At 41.0% G+C, this 25,326-nt stretch overlaps 1 protein-coding gene and 1 pseudogene across 2 annotated transcripts in view; one reads left to right on the top strand and one right to left on the bottom strand.

Annotated features, from left to right (window-relative positions):
* The window catches only part of BABAM2 (BRISC and BRCA1 A complex member 2), a 437,255-nt gene that overhangs the window by 29,784 nt on the left and 382,145 nt on the right, over positions 1 to 25,326 (bottom strand). For both annotated transcript variants that reach the window (XM_065890615.1, XM_065890614.1), the window contains one exon: positions 11,718 to 11,871. In XM_065890615.1, the coding sequence (XP_065746687.1) occupies positions 11,718 to 11,871 (154 nt within the window). The remainder of the gene's footprint in view (positions 1 to 11,717; positions 11,872 to 25,326) is intronic.
* On the top strand, positions 5,313 to 5,728 carry LOC136133426 (serine/arginine-rich splicing factor 5 pseudogene; annotated as a pseudogene).

The following is a 25,326-nucleotide window of genomic DNA, read 5'->3' on the forward strand; positions in this document are numbered from 1 at the left end:
CATGGTAGACTGAGATAAATTAAGAATATATTTTAGTGTGTTAATAACTAAAATATGATACACAGAGCTATAACTAAAAGACCAATAGAAGAGAAAATGGTATACTAAAAAATACTCAAATAAATCAAATGGAAGATTTGGAAGGGAAGAACAAAGGGATAAAGAACAGGGGAAATTAAACAACAAATAGTAAGAAGATAGACTTATACCCAACCAGCTCATTAATTATATGAAATATAAATGAATGAAATACTCCAATTAAAAGGCAGAGATTATCAGACTAGATTTAAAAAGCCAAGTTACAAAAGGTTTCCTTGACATATAAAGGCACACATAGGATGAAAGCAAAAGGATGAAAAAAGATATACCAAGCAAAAAGTAGGCATAGGAAAGCAGGAATGAAGACGCAGATGTAGAGAATGGACTTGAGGACACGGGGAGGGGGAAGGGTAAGATGGGACGAAGTGAGAGAGTGGCATGGACTTATATATACTACCAAAATAGATAGCTAGTGGGAAGCAGCCGCATAGCACAGGGAGATCAGGTTGGTGCTTTGTGACCACCTAGAGGGGTGGGATAGGGAGGGTGGGTGGGAAACGCAAGAGGGAGGAGCTATGGGGATATATGTATATGTATAGCTGATTCACTTTGTTGTAAATCAGAAACTAACACACCATTGTAAAGCAATTATACTCCAATAAAGATGTTAAAAAATAAAAATTAAAAAAGAAAAAGAAAGCTGGTGTAACTATATTAATATCAGACAAAGCAGAATTCAAATGAAGTAGTATTATCAGAAATAGCGAGAATCATTTCATAATGATAGAATGGCCAATTTATCAAGAAGACATAACAATTCCAAATATGTATGTACTTAAATAACAAAACTTCAAAATGCAGAAAGCAAAAAATGACAGAACTAAAAGGAGAAACAGACAAATACAAAATCATAGGTGGAAATTTTACCACCTCCTTTCAGTAACTGTTATAATAATAAACACAAAAAATAATAGTAAGGATATAGAAGATTTGAATAACACTAACAAGTAATTTGACTTAATATGTATATAGAACACTATATCTCAGAACTGCAGGACACACATTCTTTTCAAATTCACATGAACTATATCAAGATGGACTATATGTTGGGCCATAAAACAAGTCTCAACAGATTTCAAAGGATTAAAATCACACAGATTATAATCTCTGACCAAAACAGAAATTAAACATCAGTAACAATAAAACATCTAGAAAAATCCCCAAACACTTGAAATTCAAGCAGCACAATTAAAAATAACTCATGGTTCAAAAAGAAATCACAAAGGAAATTAAAAATTTTTTCTAACAAAATGATAATGGAAAAGACACACAGATGGCCAAGAAGCACATGAAAAGCTGCTCAACATCACTAATTATTAGAGAAATGCAAATCAAAACTACAATGAGGTATCATCTCACACCAGTTAGAATGGGCATCATCAGAAAATCTACAAACAACAAATCCTGGAGAGGGTGTGGAGAAAAGGGAACCCTCTTGCACTGTTGGTGGGAATGTAAATTGATACAGCCACTATGGAGAACAGTATGGAGGTTCCTTAAAAATCTAAAAATAGAACTACCATATGACCCAGAAATCCCACTACTGGGCATATACCCAGAGAAAACCATAATTCAAAAAGACACATGCACCCCAATGTTCACTGCAGCATTATTTACAATAGCCAGGTCATGGAAGAAACCTAAATGCCCACTGATGGACAAATGGATAAAGAAGATGTGGTACATATATACAATGGAATATTACTCAGCCATAAAAAGAAACGAAATTGGGTCATTTGCTGAGATGTGGATGGATCTAGAGACTGTCATACAGAGTGAAGTAAGTCAGAAAGAGAAAAACAAATATCGTATATTAACGCATATATGTGGAACCTAGAAAAATGGTACAGATGAACTGGTTTGCAGGGCAGAAAGAGAGACACAGATGTAGAGAACAAACGTATGGACACTAAGGGGGGAAAGGGGCGGGGGGGTGGGAGGTGGTGGTGGGATGAATTGGGAGATTGGGATTGACATGTATACACTGATGGGTATAAAATGGATGGCTAATAAAAACCTGCTGTATAAAAACAAAAAAAACATATCAAATTTTGCGGGATACAACTAAAGCAAACTTTAGAGAGAAATTTATACCTTTAAAGGCTTATATTAAAAAAGAAGAAAAGAGGCTTCCCTGGTGGCACAGTGGTTGAGAGTCCACCTGCCGATGCAGGGGACATGGGTTCGTGCCCCGGTCCGGGAAAATCCCACATGCCGCAGAGCGGCTGGGCCCGTGAGCCATGGCCGCTGAGCCTGCGCGTCTGGAGCCTGTGCTCCGCAACGGGAGAGGCCACAACAGTGAGAGGCCCGCATACCACAAAAAAAAAAAAAAAAAAAAAAAGAAAGAAAGGATTAAAATCAATGATCTAAGCTTCTATTTTGAAAAAATTGAAAAAGAAGAGGAAATTAAACTGAAAATAAATTGAAGGAAATAATAAAGATAAAAGCATAGATTAATAAAATGGAAAACAAACCATGGATAAAATCAACAAAGTAAAAGCTTGTTTCTTTGAGAAGATTAGAAAAACTGATAAACCCCTAGATAGACTGTTTTTAAAAGAAAGGGAGAGGAAAAAGATACAAATTTTCACTGTAAGGAATAAATGAAGTTATATCACTATAGCCCCCATAGATATTAAAAGGAAAATAAGACAATACCATAAACAATTCTATGCTAATCCATTCAACAACTTAAATATAATGGATAAATTTCTTTAAAAAACCCCACAACTTGCTACAACTAACACAGGAAGAAATTTTTAAAAATCTGAATATCCCTATATTTAGTATAGACATTGAATTTTTTTTCCCACAAATAAACTCTACCAAACATTTAGAAAAGAATAATGCCAAACCTACATAAACTCTTTCAGAAAACAGATAAGGAAGGAAAACTTGCCAATTCCTTTTATGAAGCCAGTGTAGTGCTATTATCAAAGTCTAACAAGAACAACACAAGAAAGGAAATTTCAGACTAGTATCATCCATGAACACAGATGTAAAACTTTTAACATATTTTAGCAAATCAAATCTAATAATATAAAAAAGGATAAAATATCATGACTCAGAAGGGTTTATTTATCCCTGGAATGCAAGGTTGGTCTAACAGTCAAAACCTAATTAACGTAATTCACCACTCTAATAGAAGAAGAAAAGCCACAGGATCATGTCAGTAGAGGAAGAAAAAGCATTCTACAGAATTCAACACTCACTCATGATAAAAACTCTTAGCAAAGTAGGAATATAAGGGAATTTCTTCAATCTGCTAAAGACATCTATGTAAAACCTACTGCTAACATCAATTTTAATGTGGAGATATAAGGCCACATGTCTGCTCACAGCACTTGTGTACAACACTGGACTAGAGGTCCCAGTCAGTGCAAGTAGGTTAAAAAAAAAAAAAGAAAAAAGAAAGAAACTAAAAAATGTAAAGATTTAAACACTAGATAGAAAGAAGTAAAGCTGTTAACAGACGATATGACTATTTATGTAAAACATTCTAAGAAATCTATAAAAAAGCTACTAGAACTTAGTAGGATTGTAAATTTAGCAACGTCACAGTACACAAGGTCAATATAGAAAAATCATTTCTATTTCTATATACGAGCAACAACTGGAAAATAAAATCTGAAAAGCTATCATTCACAATAAAAGCAAAAACATTAAAAAATATCCAAGACTTCTACACTGAAATCTTAAGACATTTCTGAGGTAAATTACAGAAGATCTAAATAAAACCATGTTTACTGATAGGAAGAATTCGGTATTGTTAAAATGTTGATTCTTCCCTTGTTGACCTACAGATTCAATGCCATCCCAATCAAAATCTCAGCAGGCTTTTCTTTTGCAGGTTGGGGTTGGAAGTGGCAAACTGATTCTAAAACGTATACAGAAAAGAAAAGGACCTAGGACAGCCAAAACAATCTTTAAAAAGAATAAAGTTAGAGAATTTACATTTCCTGATTCTAAGAACCATTGGTATTGGTGTATAAACAGAAAAATAGATAGATGAAATAGAATATCCAGAAACAGACCCACTCATATATGGTCTATTTATTTATTTATTTTTGCGGTACGCGGGCCTCTCACTGTTGTGGCCTCTCCCATTGTGGAGCACAGGCTCCAGACGCGCAAGCTCAGCGGCCATGGCTCACGGGCCCAGCCGCTCCGCGGCATGTGGGATCTTCCCGGATTGGGGTACGAACCCATGTCCCCTGCATCGGCAGGCGGACTCTCAACCACTGCGCCACCAGGGAAGCCCTGGTCTATTTATTTTGACAAAGGCATGAAGGTAATTCAACAGGGAAAGAAAGGTTTTTTTCAACAAATATTGCTTAAATTAACCTGGAGATATATAAACAAAAAAGTTAACTTTAGCCTCTACCTCATACCACATCCCCAAATTAATTTGAGATGGGTCATAGACCTAAATGTCAAACCAAAACCAAAGCTCCTAGAGAAAGACATAGGAGAATCTCTTCATGACCCTGTGGAAGGTAAATAATTATGAGGATACAAAAATATTAACATAAAAATAAAACACTGATAGGTCTTCCCTGGTGGCGCAGTGGTTAAGAATCCGCCTGCCAATGCAGGGGTCACGGGTTCAAGCCCTGGTCCGGGAAGATCCCACATGCAGCGGAGCAACTAAGCCCGTGCACGACAACTACTGAGCCTGCTCTCCAGAGCCAGTGAGCCACAACTCCTGAAGCCTGGGTGCCTAGAGCCCATGCTCTGCAACAAGAGAAGCCACCACAATGAGAAGCCCACGCACCACAATGAAGAGTAGCCCCCGTTCACCACAACTACAGAAAGCCCGTGCACAGCAACAAAGACCCAACGCAGCCAAAAATAAATAAATTAAATAAATAAATTAAAAGAAAACTAAAACACTGATAAAATAGATTTAATTAAAAATAAAAAATTTCTGCTCATCAAAAGATACTGTTAAGAATATGAAGAGTTGTGGAGAGACGTAGACGAGTTGAGTCCTGGTCTGCGGGGAGGCTGCCGGCTCCGTCGCAGACTACGGACCTCTCTGGGTCTCGGCTGCCAAAGATCCTGTCCGGCAGGTGAGTGGCTCACTTTGAGGGAACGGCTTCTCGGATTGAGGCTTCTTCATGGCCGCTCAGATCGCGAGTGGTCAGGGCTGCTCTCTGTGCAGAGGATGGCGTCCAATGAGCGCAGTTTATTCGAAGAAGTACTAGCCTGACATGAGTGGCTGTCGAGTATTCATTGGGAGGCTAAACCCAGCGGCCCGGGAGAAGGATGTGAAAGATTCTTCAAGGGGTATGGACGAATACGAGATATTGATCTGAAAAGAGGCTTTGGTTTTGTGGAATTTGAGGATGCCAGGCATGCAGATGATGCCGTATATGAACTTGATGGAAAAGAACTCTGCAGTGAAAGGGTTACAGTTGAACATGCTAGGGCTCAATCTCGAGGCGGAAGTGGTAGAGAACGCTACTCAGACCTTTTTAGTAGTCGCAGACCTCGAAATGATAGACGAAACGCTCCACCTGTAAGAACAGAAAATCGGCTTATAGTTGAGAATTTATCTTCAAGAGTCAGCTGGCAGCCTATCTGTGTCGTTGGCCTTATGATGAGGAGTGCCTGTGGGTTATCCTAATCGTTGTCTTGGTCACTCTTGGTTGGGCCTGGTTGACTTTGCCAGTCAGCTCCTACAGTGATCAACTGGCCACCTCTAGATCTGTGTTTGCCGGTCTAGACGTAATTGGTGCACTTCCTTGAAGTGCCAGGTTGCAGTGATCCCAGAGCGTTGATAACGTGATCTGATCCCTAAGTTGAGAGCTGTCTTCCTGTAACGCTTCCGAATAAGAGGTCCTGGTCAAAAAGAGTTCAAAGATACAAAATTAGGTGGTCATTGGAATCCTGATTGCAGTAAAGTGGTCCTTGGTAACTACACAAGAGTAGAACATGTCTGCATCCGCCAGTAGTCTGCTAATAGGGAGGGCTGTGCGATTAAAGGCTTCCATCGATTGGGCAGTGTCCTTCAAGTGGGTGGTGAAGAGCCAGTTGGGCATATGTCATGAAGGTTTCTCTGACCAATTAATGGTTTGCTGCTTGACTAGCCTAGGGAAATAATAATAAAGGATCTCAAAGATTTCATGAGACAAGCTGGGGAAGTAACCTTTGCGGACGCACACCGACCTAAATTAAATGAAGGGGTAGTTGAGTTTGCCTCTTATGGTGACTTAAGGAATGCTTTCTGGAAAAAAAATAAATGGGAGAAAAATCAAATTAATTGAAGGCAGCAAAAGGCACGGTAGGTCACGAAGCAGGTCTCATTCCCTGACCAGGAGTTCCTTGAGGTCTCGTAGCCGATCTTGTTCCCGGAGTCGCAAGTCTTAGAGCCGGTCCAGGAGCCGCAGCCGGAGCAAGTCCCGTTCTGTTAGTAGGTCTCCTGTGCCTGAGAAGAGCCAGAAACGTGGTTCTTCCAGTAGATCTATGTCTCCAGCATCTGCGGATCGCCAGAGGTCCCCTCCAGGTCCCGGTTCCGGTCAAGGTCCAGATCAGTTGACAGTGGCAATTAAACTGTAAATAACTTGCCTTGGGGGCCTTTTTAAAAAAAAAAAAAAAATTTCCCAAACCATACTTGCTAAAAATTCTGGTAAGTATGTGCTTTTCTGTGGGGGTGGGAGTTGGAGGGGGGTGGGGTTGGGTTGGGCTGGGTATCTTTGTAGATGTGGACCACCAGAGGTTGTTGAAAACTAATTGTATTCAATGTTTTTGATAAGCCTTCTGCTCACATTTTTGTGAATGTCTGAAGTACACAGTTTGTGTATATCGACAGAACTCTTTTATAACTAAAGCAAATTTAATTTTTTTGTACTAGAAAAATTTGAACGTTTTAGTTCCTGGTTATTCAAATATGTTGACACAGAATTAGTTTAATGCCTCACTTAAACTAATTAATAGCTCTGGACACTTAAAAGAGCTCTAAATTTGCTTGTACGTAAAGGCTTAATTTGAGTTTTCCTTGTTAGGGTCAAGGGTGTCCGTCCACCCACCCTTTAACAGCTGCCTGGCAAAGACGTTAAAGCAGCTGTTTGTTATTGATAATAAAAGATTATAAAACTGAAAAAAAAAAGAATATGAAAAGGCAAGCCATAGATTAGGAGAAAATATCTCTAATACATATTTCTGACAAATATATAAAGAACTTTTAAAACTCAGTAATAAACAGACCAACAACCTGATTAAAAATAGGCAAAATCTGAACAGACGCTTCACAAAAGAAAACACACCAATAAGCACATGAAATATGCTCATCATTAACCATCAGGAAATCAAAATGAAAAACACAATGCTGCATCACTTCATCCCCTATAGCACAGCTAAAATTAAAAAGACTGCTAATACCAAGTGTTGGAGAGGATGCGGGACAACTGGAACCCAGCACATTGCCGGTGGGAGTATAAACTGGTAGGACTTCGAAAAAGGTTGTCAGTTTCTTATAAAGTTAATCATACACATACTCCCAGGTATCTACCCACAGAATTGAAAACATATGTCTATTACAAAGCTTATATAAAAGTTCACACCAGCTCTATTCATAAAAATCCCCAAACTGGAAACAACCTAAATATAATATGCAGATGAATGGATTAGTACATTATAGTATATTCATATAATGAAATATTGCTCAGCAGTAAAAGAAAGGAATGCCGTAACAGATAACTCTAAAATAATTATGTTGCATATAAAAGACACAAGAGAGTACAATCTGTATTATTCCATTTATTAGAAGTATCTAGAAGAGGAAAAACTAAGACATGGTGATAGAAATCAGACAGCGCTGTCTTGGGGGTGAGGAGACTATTTGGAAAGGGGTAGAAGGTAACTTTGTCAAAACTCCATCAAAAGATACACTTAGGGACTTCCCTGGTGGTCCAGTGGGTAAGACTCTGCATTCCCAATGCAGGAGCCCGAGTTCGATTCCTTGTTGGGGAACTAAATCCCACATGCATGCTGCAACTAAGAGTCCGCATACCGCAACTGTGAGCCCACCTGCTGCAACCAAAAAACAAAGATCCCGCATGCCGCAATGAAGATCCCGCATGCTGCAGCTAAGACCCAGTGCAGCCATAAATAAATAAATAAATAATTGTTTTAAAAAAGATACACTCAAATCTGTCCACTTCATTGTATGTAAATTATAAGTGTATGTAAATTACACGACAATAAATATCTTTAAAAGATATATGCAAAACCCTTGCCTTCAAAGGACTCACAGGTCCATTAAGGAAATGAGATGTATACAAAGACGTGAAAAAAAAATCAAAGAATAATACAAAAGAGATTTCAAAGCAGTATATGACCAACAGTCAACCAAAACTGGAAAGAGGGGAACGAGCTGCCTGCAAGTTAGCATGGATGGGAAAACCACAAGGAAGAATGTGGAAGAAAGGGTAGACCTGCAGGAGCAGAAAGACAGCAGGAGGAGAGCAGTGGGCACAGGCACCGTGGGACAAAGCAGAAGCTAAACCCAACGGTCTTTCACAGGTCCACCCACTGACTGACCCTTCATAGCAAGCCCATCAGTAGGGAGGAGTACAGTCTTGTTTTACACGATGAAGTTCAGGAAGGTTAATAGCCCTGCCCAAGGCCACAGAGCTTATAGATTAGAACTTGTGATAGGAACTGGGGCACACATGACCCTGAAGCCTGTGCTCACCCAGCAGAGGGTAATTTACTCGTGAGGACAGAATTTGCTGAACAGCCACGAGCAAGAAGTACATGTCATAGGAAGAGCCCCGGCCAGAAAGTGTCCTTTCTGAATTCACATGCTTAGAATTTTGCTCTGCAGGAGGGAATAAACAGCTGACTCCACTCAAAGGGCTCTAGCGCTGTTCATAAACCGTGAGAGTGTTTATGTCCGGGGCAGAGCTCTCCAAGTGAATTATAGCCTTTTACGCACTGTGTACATACAATATGTTCAGCAGGGGGTGTAAGGAATGCTGCAGCTGACCTTTCTTTCTGTCCTGTCTCTCCACCTTCTCCACCGAACGCTGGTCTGTACTGCAGGACAGTTCTGTTTGTGCTTATCCATTACCTGGCCTTCTGACACAGCTCAGGGAAGTTACTCAGGTCAATTTAAGAAGGAGGTTTTAAACTATTTCTTCTTCCTAGCATGAGCTGCTGGCTTTCTCTTTTATTACATTTAAAATGGATCCATCTTCACTACAGTAGAAAGCAGACTTTTTTAACATTACTTCGGATGTTTTCTTTAGGCTGGTAAAGTAAAGCAAATGTCTCTTGCAACTCTGAACCAATCTGTTAAGATAAACAGGCTTCACTTACGATATTCCTATACTGAAATCATAGGCTTGCGGTCTGCAACTCCTTAAAGACTCAATTCATACATTCTAAAATGTCTACTTAAGAAGCGCGCGTGTGTGTATATGGATGCACGGACACACACACACACACACACACACACACACACACACACCGAGATAGCTTTGCCATGGAAACCACAAAAACACATCTGGTTCAGACTCCACAGCACATACCACAAATAACAGCCCATCTTCTAAGGGCAGATCCTATGTATACACAGGGAAAGCCCGGAGAATTAAACAACTGCAATCCCTCAAATGTAAAACTTACATCATAATCCCCCTTTTCAAGTTTATTTCAAGATAAGTCAGTCTTACTCATTGTTATTAGTTACATTTGCATATGTTTGTTATTTTCCTTAAATAGAATTTCAGACTTGGGCATCACAGACAAAAAGGAATACAGGGAGGACGGGCACACTAAAGGTTCAGGTAACAACAGCTCTGGATTCCACATGTGAATCTGGGGAGGTCTGGATTTCTAGAGAAAGCTACTCTGTCATTATTTAAAAGAGCCCCAACCCTGCTATGAGTGAAGGCCTTGTACTACAGAAAGTATAGATGTCAGTGGGTACCTGGGGATGGAAATAGGACCCAGGGAGGGGAAGGAAAGAGCAAGAAGTCTTACCAATCAAGAGCATTCTAGGTCTGAAAGGCCAGGTTTTACTAGTAGGTACTTTAAAACCGTCACACGTTTGATATGATAAAGGCTTTGATCTCTCCTGTTGGGCTATAAGTTCCATGAAGACATGGACAATTTCTAATTTATCATTGTATCCCCAGCAAGGGGCACATTGCCTGGATCATGGTAGATGCTCAGTAAATACTGGATGAGCAACAAAGAGGATGCTGAATTGATATTCTTCATTTCTGTGATTCTTTGGATCTGATCATCCTTCAGCTGGGATCACAGGTGAGAGCACAAGGCTGTACGGAGTGATAAAGTAATAACCACCTGCCACTCTTATGATTTAGTTTTGGAAACTATGGTGTTGATCCACTGTTGCTTCAATCTAGGAAGGCCATGGTTCATGAAGACTGGTGTTCCAGATACTAAAGTCTTACCTATAAAAAACTCTCTGCATTTACACTTACGTATTCCATATGACTGGTGAAAGCTTTCTACAGAGAGATTCATGTGCAATAGTCGTATCCCTAAATTCCAAGCTCCAGCTAACTTCAACCTTTATCAAATTCCCAACTTATTTCCATAAGGATTTTAACAGTCCTAAGCTATTTGTGTAGCCATTTATTCAATCAAAGAAGACATAGGCCCTACTTTGGGTAATGGCTGCAGAGATGCAATGGGATATATAATTCACTCTGTTCCTTCAAAGACATTATAGTTCCATATGAAAAACTAGGTACTGGATCCATGTGTTGACTACTAGGCAAAAATTCTATTTGTTTACGGTCAGCTGAAGTTTTCCATTTAAAAAAAAATGAAAGTAGCTGCCAATATTTTCTTCATCGACACCAGTTATTCCTTAACTCCAATTTCTACCTAGTACTTATTCTCTAATCTAAATAGAAAGGTAGAGGGACTTCCCCGGTGGTCCATTGGTGAAGAATCCACCTTACAATGCAGGGGACGCGGGTTGGATCCCTGGTCAGGGAGCTAACATCCCACATGCCGTGGGGCAGCTAAACCTGTGTGCCACAACTACTGAACTCGCGCTTCTCAGCTAGAGAGCTTGCGTGCCACAAACTACAGAGCCCAAGTGCTCTGGAACCTGCTTGCCACAGCTACAGAGGCCACATGCCCTGGAGCCTGCGTGCCACAACTAGAGAAGAGAAAACCCTCGTGCCACAACTCTAGAGAAGCCCACGCACCACAACGAAGAGCCTGTGCGCCGCAACTAAAACCCAACGCAGCCAAAAATAAATAAATCTTAAAAAAAGGAATAAAATAAATAGAAAGGTAGATTTCAGAAAAATCATATAACCCATTTAAAAAGAAAAAAAGGCAATCTACCAGAGGAGGCTAGATGAGGAGTTGGCTAACTTTTTCCAAATAGCAAGTATTTTTTGCTTTCCAGGCTACATGTGGTCTGTTTCAGCTACTCATTCTGCTATGGTTGCATGAAAGCAGCCATAGAAAATAAGTTTAAAAATGGGTGTGGCTGTTTCAATGAAACTTTATTTACAAAAACAGGCACAGGGCAGGATTTAGCCTCCAGGCAGTAGCTTGCCCAACTCCTGGACTAGATAAACAAAATGTTTCTATTTGCAAGAAATAACAATTGATTCACTTACTTTGCTCTTTTGGCCATTTCATTTCCATCCCATCTGGGGCTGTATGGATAATTTTTCTGGGCCTGGGAATAAAGCTGTCCACTGTTGGTAAAGTGATAGACGGACTGGAATGTGAGAGTCGGCTGGTCTCGAGGAAAAAACAGGGGCAGGTCAACTGCAAAGACAGAAGAAAGGAAAAGAAAGTTAGGGCTTAAATGCCTTTTAATACACTTTTTGGGCTAAACCTGAATGTTGGGTACAAGACTATTTGAACCACAAGTACTGGTTGAGGCTTAGGTAAAAGGTATGGAGAGAGAGACCAAGAAATACAAGGTGCCTTCCCTGTCTTCATGGAGTTTACAATCTAGGAGGAGAGGCAAATCACCCATAAATAAAAATTCAACCAATATGAGGCCTGATGTGCAGGTGCCGGAGGAAGACTAGGAAATGGTTACAGAAGCTGGCCACCCCCAGCCACCTGACCTGCTGTGGCACTTACCTTGTCCACTATTCCATAGAGGAGTTAGTTGTCTATGTGCTTTAAGTCTCCATTATATCAGAAACTCCTCAAAGGTTAGGCACTGTCTTCCTCATCTAGAATTCGATGGAGGAAGTGGGATGGAGACCATCTTTAAAGAATGGATTTGGAAAGGGGATCAAGAGGGCAAGTGATAATCTTTCTTTTTTATAGGATACAGCAACTGGGCCACCAGAAAGAAGAAAAACGTTATCACTTACTTCCAATCAAGCAGTGAATTTTGGTACTCAGCAGTTTTACATTTTTCTATATGTGTTACCATATATATTTCCTAAACCAGTAGGAGCTCCTTAATGGAATGCAACAGGGACTACATATGTCTACTGTTGTAGTATAGACTGATTCTAATATTTGCTGTTAACAAGTATTATGTGCTTTATTTGTTCTTTTTGGGATCCTTTAACTCAATTTTTAAAAATAAAATGACTTCCTTTAGTTGCGGCATGCGGGATCTTCAGTTGTGGCATGCATGCGGGATCTAGTTCCCCAACCAGGGATCGAACCCGGGCACCCTGAATTGGGAGCGTGGAGTCTTAACCACTGGACCACCAGGGATCCTGCATGCTGCAACTAAGGATCCTACATGTAGCAATGAAGATCCCGTGTGCTGCAACTAAGACCTGGCGCAGCCAAATAAATAAATAAATAATTTTAAAAAATGACTTCCTGCTTTCAGTTGAGGCAAACCATAATTAAAAATGCAGACTGTTTCAATGGCACATTCCTCAAGGCATATTAATATGTATTTCTGTAAATGTTACCTACTTGAAGGACACAGAACAGGCACGTTAATTAATTTACAAAAAATAATAAGAAAAATGTGTATAGACTTTTATAGCTTTGCAGAGTACCTTTATATACTTTATCTGATTTGATACTTACAACTCCTTGAAGCAGACATTATTTTTACCAGCTGCATTTAACAGATGAACAGACTCCGAGAGGTTTATCAATTTGCTCAGGCCACAGCTACGCAGACACAGGACTCAAGTCTAGTCCTATGATTTAAATCCTAAGCTCCTTCTACTGGTCACATTGCCACCTGCTCTTGGGTTTACTGGTATCACCTGCTCACAACATACTCACTACGTCAAAATTACAATTTTAGTAAGCTAAAGTCTCCACTGTGAAGGATGTATCGGCTTCAACTTTTCGGCTCCATGAGGCAAATACATGACAGAAAAATACATACTAGATAGTTATACATGTATCACCATGTCAGTTAGGGTGACATTTGACTTGGATTAGGCCCACTAAGTACCCAAAATGATTTCTTGAGGGAAGTTAGGCTTGCAGCAAACTTAAAAAACTGTCCAGTTGGTAAGGCCTCTTAGACGTCTAAGTATATCTGACTCTGACTCAGTGCTGCAGGGGGTTTCTGACAAATGAATCACACCACGACCAAAGAAAAGTGGCAAGATTTCGAATGTCCACTCTTTAATCACATTTTCCAAGTGCCTCAATGCAGTTTCAATACATGTCTATTTGTGCCAAAGCAAAGATTTGGTTAACATATAGGAATAATACAAAACATGAAAAACAGAGCAATTCAAATGATAAGTCATTGCATTCAGAAAACCCTTTGGAATCCCTTCGTCTTACAGAGCTTCATCTGTAATGTCTTCGGTCTTTTTGGGCGTTTTTTCTTTTTTGTTTTTACATTTTCTTGGCTGCACTATGTGGCATGTGGGATCTTACTTCCCCGACCAGGGATCGAACCTGCACCCCTTGGAATGGAAGCGTGGAGTCTTAGCCACTGGACCACCAGGGAAGTCCTGTCTTCAGTCACTTTGAATAAATATCGTTTTCTAAAAGTGTTTATCTCTTTTCTGATCACTCATTTCATTTCCTCTCATTAATTTTAGAAAAATGCCTATTCACATATTCTTTCCTTTGATTTCAACTATGTTTATAGTGTATATAAGTTTCCACACATTAAAATGAGATTCAGATGAACCCCCAAAGCAATAGCAATCGCACTGGTGAAAAGTGTTTAACATGCAAGCTTCCCTTCAAAACAGCAATAACTTCAAATAATAAAATTCAATGGCAATAATGTACAAATTCAAAGTAAGAACAGTCACCATTCAGTATCCCAGTCATACAGATAATACCATAGGCTTCATGATTCTCAAGCTACCAGCTTTTCGGAGCTTTGAAATGCATTATATTTTTTGTTCCTGTTATTTTGTCTTCTAGAAAATGAGTTGCTGGAAGCTTTTTTGAAGTCAATATTAAAATTCAAACACAGTGGCTACAGGGGGCACAGTGGCTGTAGGGGGGGCAGGACTGGTCAGAGTCCCTCAAAGGTAAAATCGGTAATCCACATATTAATTCACATATGAGAAAATAAAATTAGAAAAATATAAATACCTTGCTCAGCTTAACTAGGGTATATCCTGCCTGGACCAGTCAGCAGTCACTAAAAGGATGGCTTCTTTAAAAATGTTCTATGCATAAGAAGGAGTGAATAAATAAACGATTTATGAGAAATACTTTGCATTTTTCTTAGAAGAATGATTTGAATGGTACAAATTAGTCAAAATTTTTAAAAAACTAAAACTTGTTTTCCTTATCCCCGAATGTTTCTGACACTTCAGATTTTGCCTATAGGCTAAGTCATGATTTTCTGATGCATAGTAAAATAATGACTGGTGGGCCTTCAAACAGCTAACTCGCTTTATGGAACTCCCAAGGTTCTAAGCAGTTTGGGCTCAGCATCTCAGCCATGTCAAATCGGAACATTTTAACATGTGCTTCCTTAGAACCCAACCTGTCTACTAGCTTGGGTTTGATTCCCAGAGTAGAACCGTTCCATTTGGTTCAGTTACTCACTGTCAGTATGATGTTCACAACTGCTTCCTATTTCCTTCTTTCTGTATACAGAGACTGAATTTTGGTCAGCTCTCGAGTCACAGAAGGCAGGGTCCCCACTTGTTCAGTATAATTTCAATAACCATTTCTGAAGCATTACTTTCTTCAAGAACTTGTTGAAACAAGTCACATCCAAACACTGCTAATTCTGCTCAACCTGGGCATTTCACAGGAGTCACTCACAGGGCTCTGACACCCTGGCAGAAGGCAGGAATAATTAAGTTCTGCACCAGCTTGCCTCATACTGGACAGTGGCTGCAGTAACAGGTTCCACTGGTCACAGTCCCAGAGCTGGTGGTGCTGTCCAAGCAACCACCCTCCGTGCAGCTTTGAGAGGGAGCTGAACGCACTGATAAACGCTGCTGCCTCTCTCTAGACCATGCTGAAGTTCCGACAGTTTTACCTTCTCTAGTAAATAAGCATAACTGCCCCTATGTGCTCATCCTTGCACCAGAAGAAGACTTCATTAGATTTATCTAAGTTCATAAGACTCTCTAAAAACTGCTCACTTCCCCGAAAACCTCAACAATGGAAAAGTGACACTGAACAGCCAAAAGAAATGCCACACTATGTATCTGATCCACAGGACAGCTGCCAGATACTCACTCAACATTTCAGGCATAGTTCTAAAAAGTTTGATCATATGGTTTTTCCAGAAAAAAAAAAAAATCTAATGATGGCAAGATTAGGGCAAGGGACATTAACAGCAAGTAGTGATAATTAGCAGTCTGGCATAAAGCAAGGAGAGAGAATACGAAATAAAAGCAGACTTAGGAAATCAAAAAGCAGCCGAGTCTGGGGTGATTCAGTGTAGGAGCAAAAAGCTCCACCATCCCTCAAGCTATAACCATACGTAGTGACGTTCACTCCCAATCTTGGTAATGTGGCCGACACTCTTGGTTGCCTACCCAACAGCCATTCTCCATCCTTCTTTTTTACGGGCACAGCCCTCCTCCCACCCCATAGTCGGAGAGTGCTGGGTATTCACTCCCTCAGACTTCCCATAAAACCAAGGTATAGAAATGTGACTCAGTCCTGCCAATGGGACCTGAGGGGAAGTTGGCCAGGGGTCTTCTGAGAAATATTTTCCTCTCTAATTAAAGACACATGTACGGAGAAGCCCCCATTTCATTCTTGCCTAGATCTTATCATGTGAGATCTTGGGACTTGGAGCCGTGCACCCATCTCATGACCATGAGCTTTTGGGAAGTCAGCCTGACATCACTGAGCTGAGAATTCATCATTCTCTGGTACTGCCCAGCTCTGGATTTCTTGTTATGTGAGACGATTACAAGCCCTAACTATTTAAACCTATTTAATCAGGTCTTCTCAGACCTGCAGTCAAAGGCAACTAAGGGAAATGTTATTTCTTGCAGCTTCTGTTCAAGGAGGCAGGATAATTGTATAATCTATTTCAGAAACATTTCCACCAAGCATGGTTAAAAACATTGAAGGCGCATAAGTAGGAAAGTTTTAGTTGTCTGGAAAATTCAGTTATGTGGGACAGTTCAGTCCCTGAAAATGCCAAACAAACGAGGGGTTAACCATAATTGCTTCCCCGGGGGTCACATCATCAAATATTTTCGTCATTATTCACAAGTCAGCCATTATTTCATTTATCCAAACCTTCCAAACTCTATATTCTTGCGTTCTTGGGTTAGCAGGGAAGATGCTCACGGGGTCACTCTGTGGTGGTGATGGTCCCATTGCCACTTCCAGTCCTCTCAGGCCCCTCTGGTTCCTCGAAGCCTCATTAGGAGATAGTTTTAACCCCACGTTGAATGGCTGTAAACTTCCCTTCCAAAGATGATTCCCACTGAGGTCAACTCTTCCTAAAGGTAGTTTGTACACGTCTCATTCCCAGGCTGCCCCCACAGTGGGCACACAACCAATTAGGGAAGCTGCCATTTATTTACTGACCACCCCTGATCTTACTAACCACACGCTAAACCTCTGAGACACACAGATTCTAACCACTAGGAAGTTAAATACCATACATTGCCTACAAGAAATATAAAAGTCAAGTTTTCCAATTCAGAAGTGTCCCTACTCAAGGCATTAAAAATCAAATGGTGTCTCCTTTTACGATCACTGCCTTACATTTAAGTGACCAAGGAGACTAAATATTAACCACATTTTATTAAACTGGTTTCAATTTTTCACTTTTAGTGATTTGATCATGTAAACAGATTACCTTTGGGGTTCTACTAGTATTACCAAACTAAAGCCTGAAGTTTCTTGAATTTTGCTGTAAACGCTAAAAATCCTAATATGGGAGGTGACAGCACGGTATGATGGAAAAATGTACCTACAGCTTTTGGAGTCAGATAAAAATGGGTTTAATTCCTAGCCTCATTCATTTATTAGCGGTGAGACCATAGGCAAAATATTTCATCTCTTTGAATCTTGATTTTCTCACCTGCAAAATGAGGATAATAATTCTTATAGCACTGTTGAAAGAACTGAACAAAAAAAGAGCAGGTACTAAATAAACATTCCTTCTCTCCCCCTACTCATCCTTTTCCTTAGTTTGTACTTTTTTTTTTTAAATCTGGCTTTATACACTCTTCCATATATGTGAAATTTCTAACTACAGCATAAATTTTCAGTGTTTAATTTTAACTATTTTGATGGATATCTTTCTAAACTTTGTACAGACCTTCACATCTCCGTAAATACAACATACTGAAAATAATTTAGCATTTTCTCGATGACAGAGAACACATGAAAAGACCATTAGACACAAGAAGACTTCGCTTGCTCTTTCACAAATACTTCCTACCAGACCCCCCCCAAACCATCCTCTGTTAAAGAGTCGATGTGCCTTTAGTGTGGTACTGAGGTCCCCAGGGCTACTGGGATGTGCATGCTGTTTGCCCCTGACCACGAACTTTCTCTATTTATTTCTGTTGCCTTTTCCTAGCCAGCTCTCTTTCCTTTGCCACTTCTCACCAAGGCCAACTCGGTCTCAATATGGTCTCTCTTTCTTGCCTCTTCTCTTTGCCTTTTGTCTACTTCATCCCACATGTATCTCAGCTTCTGAAGAGTCAGGTATGGCTGACTATCCATCCCTAGGACCAGGACCCGGCGTGGATCAGGGGCTGCACGATATGAAGTGATGCTGTGTGAGCTCGGGGTTGCTTTCCTCAGGCACTGTTCTGAGTTCAGAGACTGTCTCCTCCTCTTCCTTCTCTTGCTGTTGTTTGTTTCCTTCCGAGTTTACAGCTGCCCCAGACAGGTGAAGTTATAGGAAATCTGGCCTCTGCTTACATTGTGTTTAGCATTTGCTTTTGAGGTACTTTCTATCAATAGATACAAATTAATCATTTCAACACCCAATGAGCCAATCAAATAAAACTGTAAGAAGAATCTCAAGATGAAAGGGATGCCATAGCATTGGCCCAGGAAGAGCCAGGTTCTCGCACCTGCCCGCACAAACGAACCCAGGCTGAATTAGCCTTCTCCCGCCACGAGCTCAGAGGTTCTCGACTGGACGTGAGCATCGGCATCACCCTGGAATTAACGTTGCAGATGCCTGGGCCCCACCTCAGACCTCTGGTTCCTGAAAATGCACCTTAAGCGACTCTGATATGCCTCGCCAGGTAGGAATCACTGCAAAGACTGAGCACTCCTAAGGATCGGGGCCATGAATTAGCACTTAGCACACAGCATGACACATTGCTAAATGCTTGTTGAACTAAAGGAAAGGAGCATTTGAGGGAAATGCCAAATTAAAGCCTCAAGGAGATTCCACTTCATACCCATTAGATGGGCAAAGATTTTAAATCCCAACAATCCTCAACTGTTGTCAAGGAAGTGGAACACTGGGATTTCTCATCACTGATGATGCAAATGTCAATTTCTATAACCTCTTGTACAGTAAAAGCGAAGATGTACATACTTCATAACTGAGCATTCCTACTCCTAAAATACTGCCGCGTGTGCATAAGAAGGCAGTTAGGAGAAGGTTTGCTGTAGCAATGTTTGTGATAACAAAAATTGGAAACATCTTCAAATGTCCATCAACTGGAGACTGTGGTACATTCCTCAATGGAATACCTTATAGCTGTTTAAACAAACGAGCTAGGGCTACATGTATCAACATAGATAAATCTCAAGAACATAATGTTCAGTGAAAAAAGCAATTTATAGATGAACGTTGTTAAGTATATACTTACAAAGTCCAAAAACATGCATACATTATTACACACTGTTTATGAATGTCTATGTGGTAAAAAGCATAAAAATGTACACAGGAATGGTAAACACCAAATTAAGGATAGTAGTTCCCTCTGGGGGTAATAGGGAAGGAGAGAGGGACAGGAATGCATCAGGGAGGGGTACTCAGGGAGCTGCAACCAATTTGATAATGTGCTCTTTCTTTAAAAACAAAACAAAACAAAACCAGAAGCACTTATAGCAAAATACTGAGATTTGGCTAAGGTGGATACACAGTATTTGTTTTTGTACTTTTTATATACTTGAGTAGGCTTTAAATATTTATAATTTTTAAAAGTTTTTCAAAAAGCAAAGACACATGTTCATAGCAGCAGAAAACAGTCAACATGATTCCATTTACATAAAGTTCAAAAACAGGAAAAATTCATGATATATTGTTTATGGACATATGTCAGGTGATAGAACTATTAAGAAAATCAAGGGCACAGTTGACATAAAATTGAGGGTAGTGGTTACTTCTGAGAAGGACACGCTTAGGGCTTCTAGGATACTGGTGTTATGTTCCATTTCTGAAGTCGGTGGTGTTTTTTTTTTTTAAGATTTAATTTTATTTATTTTTGGCTGCATTGGGTCTTCGTTGCTGCGCGTGGGCTTTCTCTAGTTGCGGCGAGCGGGGGCTACTCTTTGTTGCGGTGCGCGGGCTTCTTATTGTGGTGGCTTCTCTTGTTGCGGAGCACAGGCTCTAGGCACTCAGGCTCTAGAGCGCAGGCTCAGTAGTTGTGGCTCACGGGCTTAGTTGCTGCGTGGCATGTGGGATCTTCCCAGACCAGGGATCGAACCCATGTCCCCTGCATTGGCAGGCGGTTTCTTAACCACTGCATCACCAGGGAAGTCCTGGTGGTGTTTTATTAGTCTCTAAAGTACATAGGTATGTTTTATATGTTCCATATATATATATATATATATATATATTCAAATAAATACTATTTTTTTAAAATGAGAGCATTTATAAAACTAAGAGGGTCAGGAAAGCTGAATGGTCTTCATGGGAAAAAGAACACCACAGTTGTAAAGAAAAATAAAAAGCACAGAAGAAAACTGCATAAAAACTGGACTACAGCTTATACAGGCACTAAGAAGATGTACATTCTCTCATGAGAACACTGTCAGGTTGGCAAAATCAGCTGGTCAGCTGGGTCCCTTCTTTTCTCCCAAATTTACTGAGTGGAAGGTAGGGTGCCAGGGAGAGCGAAGGCGTCCATGCCCTGAGCATGGGCGGGAACAGGAGGCCCGAGAAAGGGGGAGAAGCTCCCACAGTGAAGCACATCGGACAACGGCTGAGGCGTGAACATGGTGTCCATGCAGAGGAAGGGGGACCCTGCTTGAGGTGGAAGCTCTGCAGACGACATGCACTTTGAGTCGGTTCTAGAAGGTTAAAAGCTGAATCAGAATGGGAGTCTGGGGGATACTCTGTAGAGAGGAAAGAAGTCGATAAAGCTTCGATACTGTGTAGACATAACAATTTTCCTTTTTTATTTGGCTCTTTTGGTATTGTATATATTCAATTTAGAAAAGCTATAACCTGCCCTCTTTTATCAATCATGCTTTCTTTTCCACCACTGCCCTCACCTTGGTACATGCGGAGAGCAACAGGTGATGCAAAGATGAAGGGAGCCGACGCTGGCCTTGGAAGCTCATGGTCAAGCTGCTCTCTCTTCCTGGAGGGCCCTCCTCCCTTTTCTGGGTTTATCTGGGTTTCTTCTCATCAAGACTCAACTTGTAGGAAATGCCTCTGTCCTAGAACTCTGCATGCGTCCAGCTCATACTCCTGAACAAGGCCCCCTCGGGGCTGTCCTCACCAGGAGAAAAGGAGAAAACCAGTGGCTGAGGCCAGGACCGAGGGGTCCCCAGCATGAGAAACCTTCCCTACCCCAGTGCTTCTCTGTCTGCTTTCCCTGGTTCGTCCATTCCCTCATCCATCACACGTTTTGTGAGCACATCCCATGTAGCAGGCCTCATGCTACACCTGAGGACCCATGCTTCCTGGAAATGGATGGTAGGTTACACTTCGTGCTTCCTGCAATGTCACCTGGTTTCCGTGTCCCCTGCGGTTGCATCCCGTTTGGATCCTGTGGATACTGGTATTTCCTCAGTCCTGGCTTCTTGTTCAGTCCCTTCAACCTGCTCTTGCTTCTGTGACCTTCTTCCAGGACACCTCTCTTCCCTGCTCTGTCACTCACTGAGTTCTCCATCCTCCACATCCCCATAACCCAGCCTCGGCTGAACTGCTAACAATGAAGTGTTCTTGTTATTTTATATCCTCCACATGTGAACACTGGGCTAGACACACAGCAATTAGTCGCTATGTATCTAGGGACTGACTGGCAGAGACCATAAAAGTGAGGAGATGTTGACTGCACTAGACATGTAAAAAAGGAAACATGTGGGGCTTCCCTCGTGGCGCAGTGGTTGAGAGTCCGCCTGCCGATGCTGGGGACGCGGGTTCGTGCCCCGGTCTGGGAAGATCCTACATGCCACGTAGCGGCTGGGCCCGTGAGCCATGGCTGCTGAGCCTGCGCGTCTGGAGCCTGTGTTCCGCAACGGGAGAGACCACAACAGTGAGAGGCCCGCTTACCGCAAACAAACAAACAAACAAACAAACCAAAAAACAACAACAACAAAAAAGGAAACATGTTTCTATGAGATGCAGAAAATAATCTAGCAAGAGAGAACACCATAAACAGCATTTAATACTGTTTAAACTTCTATCTTTAAAAGAACGTAGTCACAATAAATAAAGTCCTGGCCTGGGAGGATTAAAACAGAAATCTGGCTAAATTAAGGAAGAATTTGATTAAAATAATCCTTAAATAAATTAAAATATATTCAAATGCAAAATCCTTGGTATTTAAAAGCTGGGCAAAGTCTTTAAAGAGTCATCAGCTTTTAATTTCAAAAATTCATGGGGCTTCCCTGGTGGCGCAGTGGTTGAGAGTCCGCCTGCTGATGCAGGGGACACAGGTTCGTGCCCCGGTCTGGGAAGATCCCACATGCCGTGGAGCGGCTGGGCCCGTGAGCCATGGCCGCTGAGCCTGCGCGTCCGGAGCCTGTGCTCCGCAATGGGAGAGGCCACAACAGTGAGAGGCCCGCGTACAGCAAAAAAAAAAAAAAAAAAATTCATGGATGATGTACCAAATGCAAATGATTAGAAGGAAAGGACAAAATTTTTAAAAGTAGCAGGACTGACACTGGTCAATTTAAATTCCAGTCTTTAAAAATTAGAACATCCTACCAGGCACAAATTTGCAAATACTGAGACTACTCCAAAGTGAAGGACGACTAACTTGGCTTTATGAAGAAAAAAAATTTTGAAACGAATCTAGTTATTTTTATTTTTGAAAGGGTCTGGTTACGAGCTTTATATCCTAGAGAAAACAGCAACAAGTATCTAATTTGACAAGCATTCGTGGAGCAACTACTTTGAGCCGGCTCCAGGGAGGTCAAGCTGACCAAAGCCCGGTCCTCCCCCTGACAGGACAACACCAGTATGCACTTGACCGTCACTGTACTCAGGCAGGGAAGCGATGGTGAGGGTTATAATAGAGATAGTAACTGCCTGGGGTGTGGGGTGGAAAGATAATCCATCTAAGGGCTTCTAGAAGGCTTGTTAGCTAAGCAGGGCCTCGAAAGACGACCAGGATTCAGACAGGCAGTTGCAGTGGGAGGGTTATGACGGGGAAGGGAGAGAGAAAGGTGAAGGAATTCCAGGCAGAGGGAACAGTGTCGAGCAGTCAGAGCAAAGGAGAGTGAGGGAATGCGGGTGATCAGGGTAGAGGGAATACCGGCCCAGAGGACAGGATGCCGGTGCAGACAGGCTCTGGATAAAGACGCCAAACTGTAGGAAGTCGTGAGCACAGAGCAAAGGAGTGTGGATTTTCTTGCGTGGGCACTGTTAGCCTTGAACATTTCTAGGGGAGATATCCCATACCACCCACTCTGGTGGGTCAGAAATTGTCCGGTAATTTAAATACCCCCAACATGGTAGAAATCTTCTAGAATGGAGAATGTTTTGGAAGGTATAACACATAAATCAAAAATGTTATTATTTATTATTAGAGGAGCGCAGTCATTCACGTCTCAGCTTGGGAACCGATTCCTCTTTACAAAACATCTCCTAAGACTTACTAGTGCATCCCTTACAGTCAAAGGGAGGCCCTGTGTGGCAAGCCTGAGGATGGCCTGTAACCGATTTACAGGAGTCTTCCGTTTTCTCTCAAACAACTCTACCTTCCTAGGCGGACAATCCTTACCGTAGGGCCTGAGATTTGGGATTAGGTGTAAGATTGGGGTGGGACATAGCTTAGGTTAAATACGTGTCAGTGCTTGGAAACCAGGCCCCTCAAGAGTGATTTTGTGTTTCCTCATAAGACAGGTTAAAATCCTGGTCACCACGTCATTCCCCTATGCAGAAACCGGCATGAACTTATTTTTTATTTGTGTATTACACATGCCAAACATCCTCCACTCCAGATTTATACTGTGCTGGGGGATCAAAATTACAGGAAAATGTCTGACCCGCTAGATTAGGTGGTTATGGAAACGTTTAAAGATAAGCCATTCCATTCTTTGGTTGCTTTAGGTTCAGTTCCATCTGGTGAGATGGACAGGAAAGAGCTTATCTCGGTGAGGCTGAATTGTCATGTGAAGGACATGTGCTCTGGAGGTGGCAACCTAGGTTCCACTGAGAGGTTGTATCACGTTGGTAGATTAACTGAGCTGCTTTCCTCATCCATAAAACTGGAAAAACTCCAACCTCCAGGTTGAAAGTAAAGCAGGTGGTACAACATCTGGCACATAGAAAGTGCTCAATAAATGAAGGTTGGAGCCTAAAGGAATGTAAGAACAGGATGGTACAGTGGAAAGAATATGATCTTTGGAATTTGACAGATCTGGGCTTGATTCCTAGTCTACTGGTTATGACCTGAGTGACCTCAGGCAACTTATTAAACTCTCTGAGTCTAGGTTTTCTCATCTTTAAAATGGGATAATACCTACCTTGCAAGACTGTTGGGTGGTTTACGTGACATAATGAATATACATAGAACACTTGGCACATAGAAGATATTCATAAATGATACTTATTATTACTCACTTTTCTCTTAGAAGCAATTAAAACAAACAGACCTGAGTCTATATAATTTCTTTTTCTAATCTGACTTCCAGCTGAGAAAATACAACCCATAGATTAAAGGTAGCCAGGTTCTTTCAATTAAGCTTCCAAGTTAGTTCTGCCCATCATTTTATGCGGGGCAAATTCAGGAGTCTTTAGGAACTCTTCATTTTTAATTCTATAATCTTCTTCCTTCAAACTAAAAAAAAAAAAATCATAGCTCTGGAGAATGTAAGGTCAAATGGGTTTTGCAGCAAAAGTTGACCAGAGACCAGAAAACATTTGAACAGAGGGAAAGCCTGATGAAAACTTGGCCAGTTTTCCTTTGTGCTTGGATAAAAAAGACCAGAAATGTAATCAATCTTTGTATATTTCAAGATCCCTATTTGGTCCGTGAATTGTCCAAGTTTTTGTTTAGTTGTTTTCTGGCCATCTCCTTGGTCATTATTTCTTCTGTGAGAAGGGCTGGGGGATACAGTAGGAGAATGGAAATTAATTCATGCTCTTCCTTGATAGCAACTCCACTTAGAAATTTCACTTCAGATGAAAGTGTGATCGCTGTCTAAAATGATGTTTTTAAACTGTCATATTCTCCTAACTTGAATTAAAGAGAATACATTGTGAAACACAAGGTGAGCGTGTTGAGGCAAACCCTTGACTTGAGTTGCTTGACTTGTACATCCAAATGTAAAGGAATAAGATCACGTTCAAGCAAAGGTATTGGATCACCGTTCTCCTAAGAGAAGCATCTTTGCACTCAATAACTGGAAGCTCCAAAACTTTTTTCTTCCTTTTTGTCGTTTTTGGCTGAAATCTTTCTAAAGCAGCCTTCACATTTACTTCTTCCATAACCTCCTTTATTTTTTAAA

This window comes from Phocoena phocoena, chromosome 14 (genome assembly GCF_963924675.1).
Source record: "Phocoena phocoena chromosome 14, mPhoPho1.1, whole genome shotgun sequence".
Taxonomy (NCBI): domain Eukaryota; kingdom Metazoa; phylum Chordata; class Mammalia; order Artiodactyla; family Phocoenidae; genus Phocoena; species Phocoena phocoena.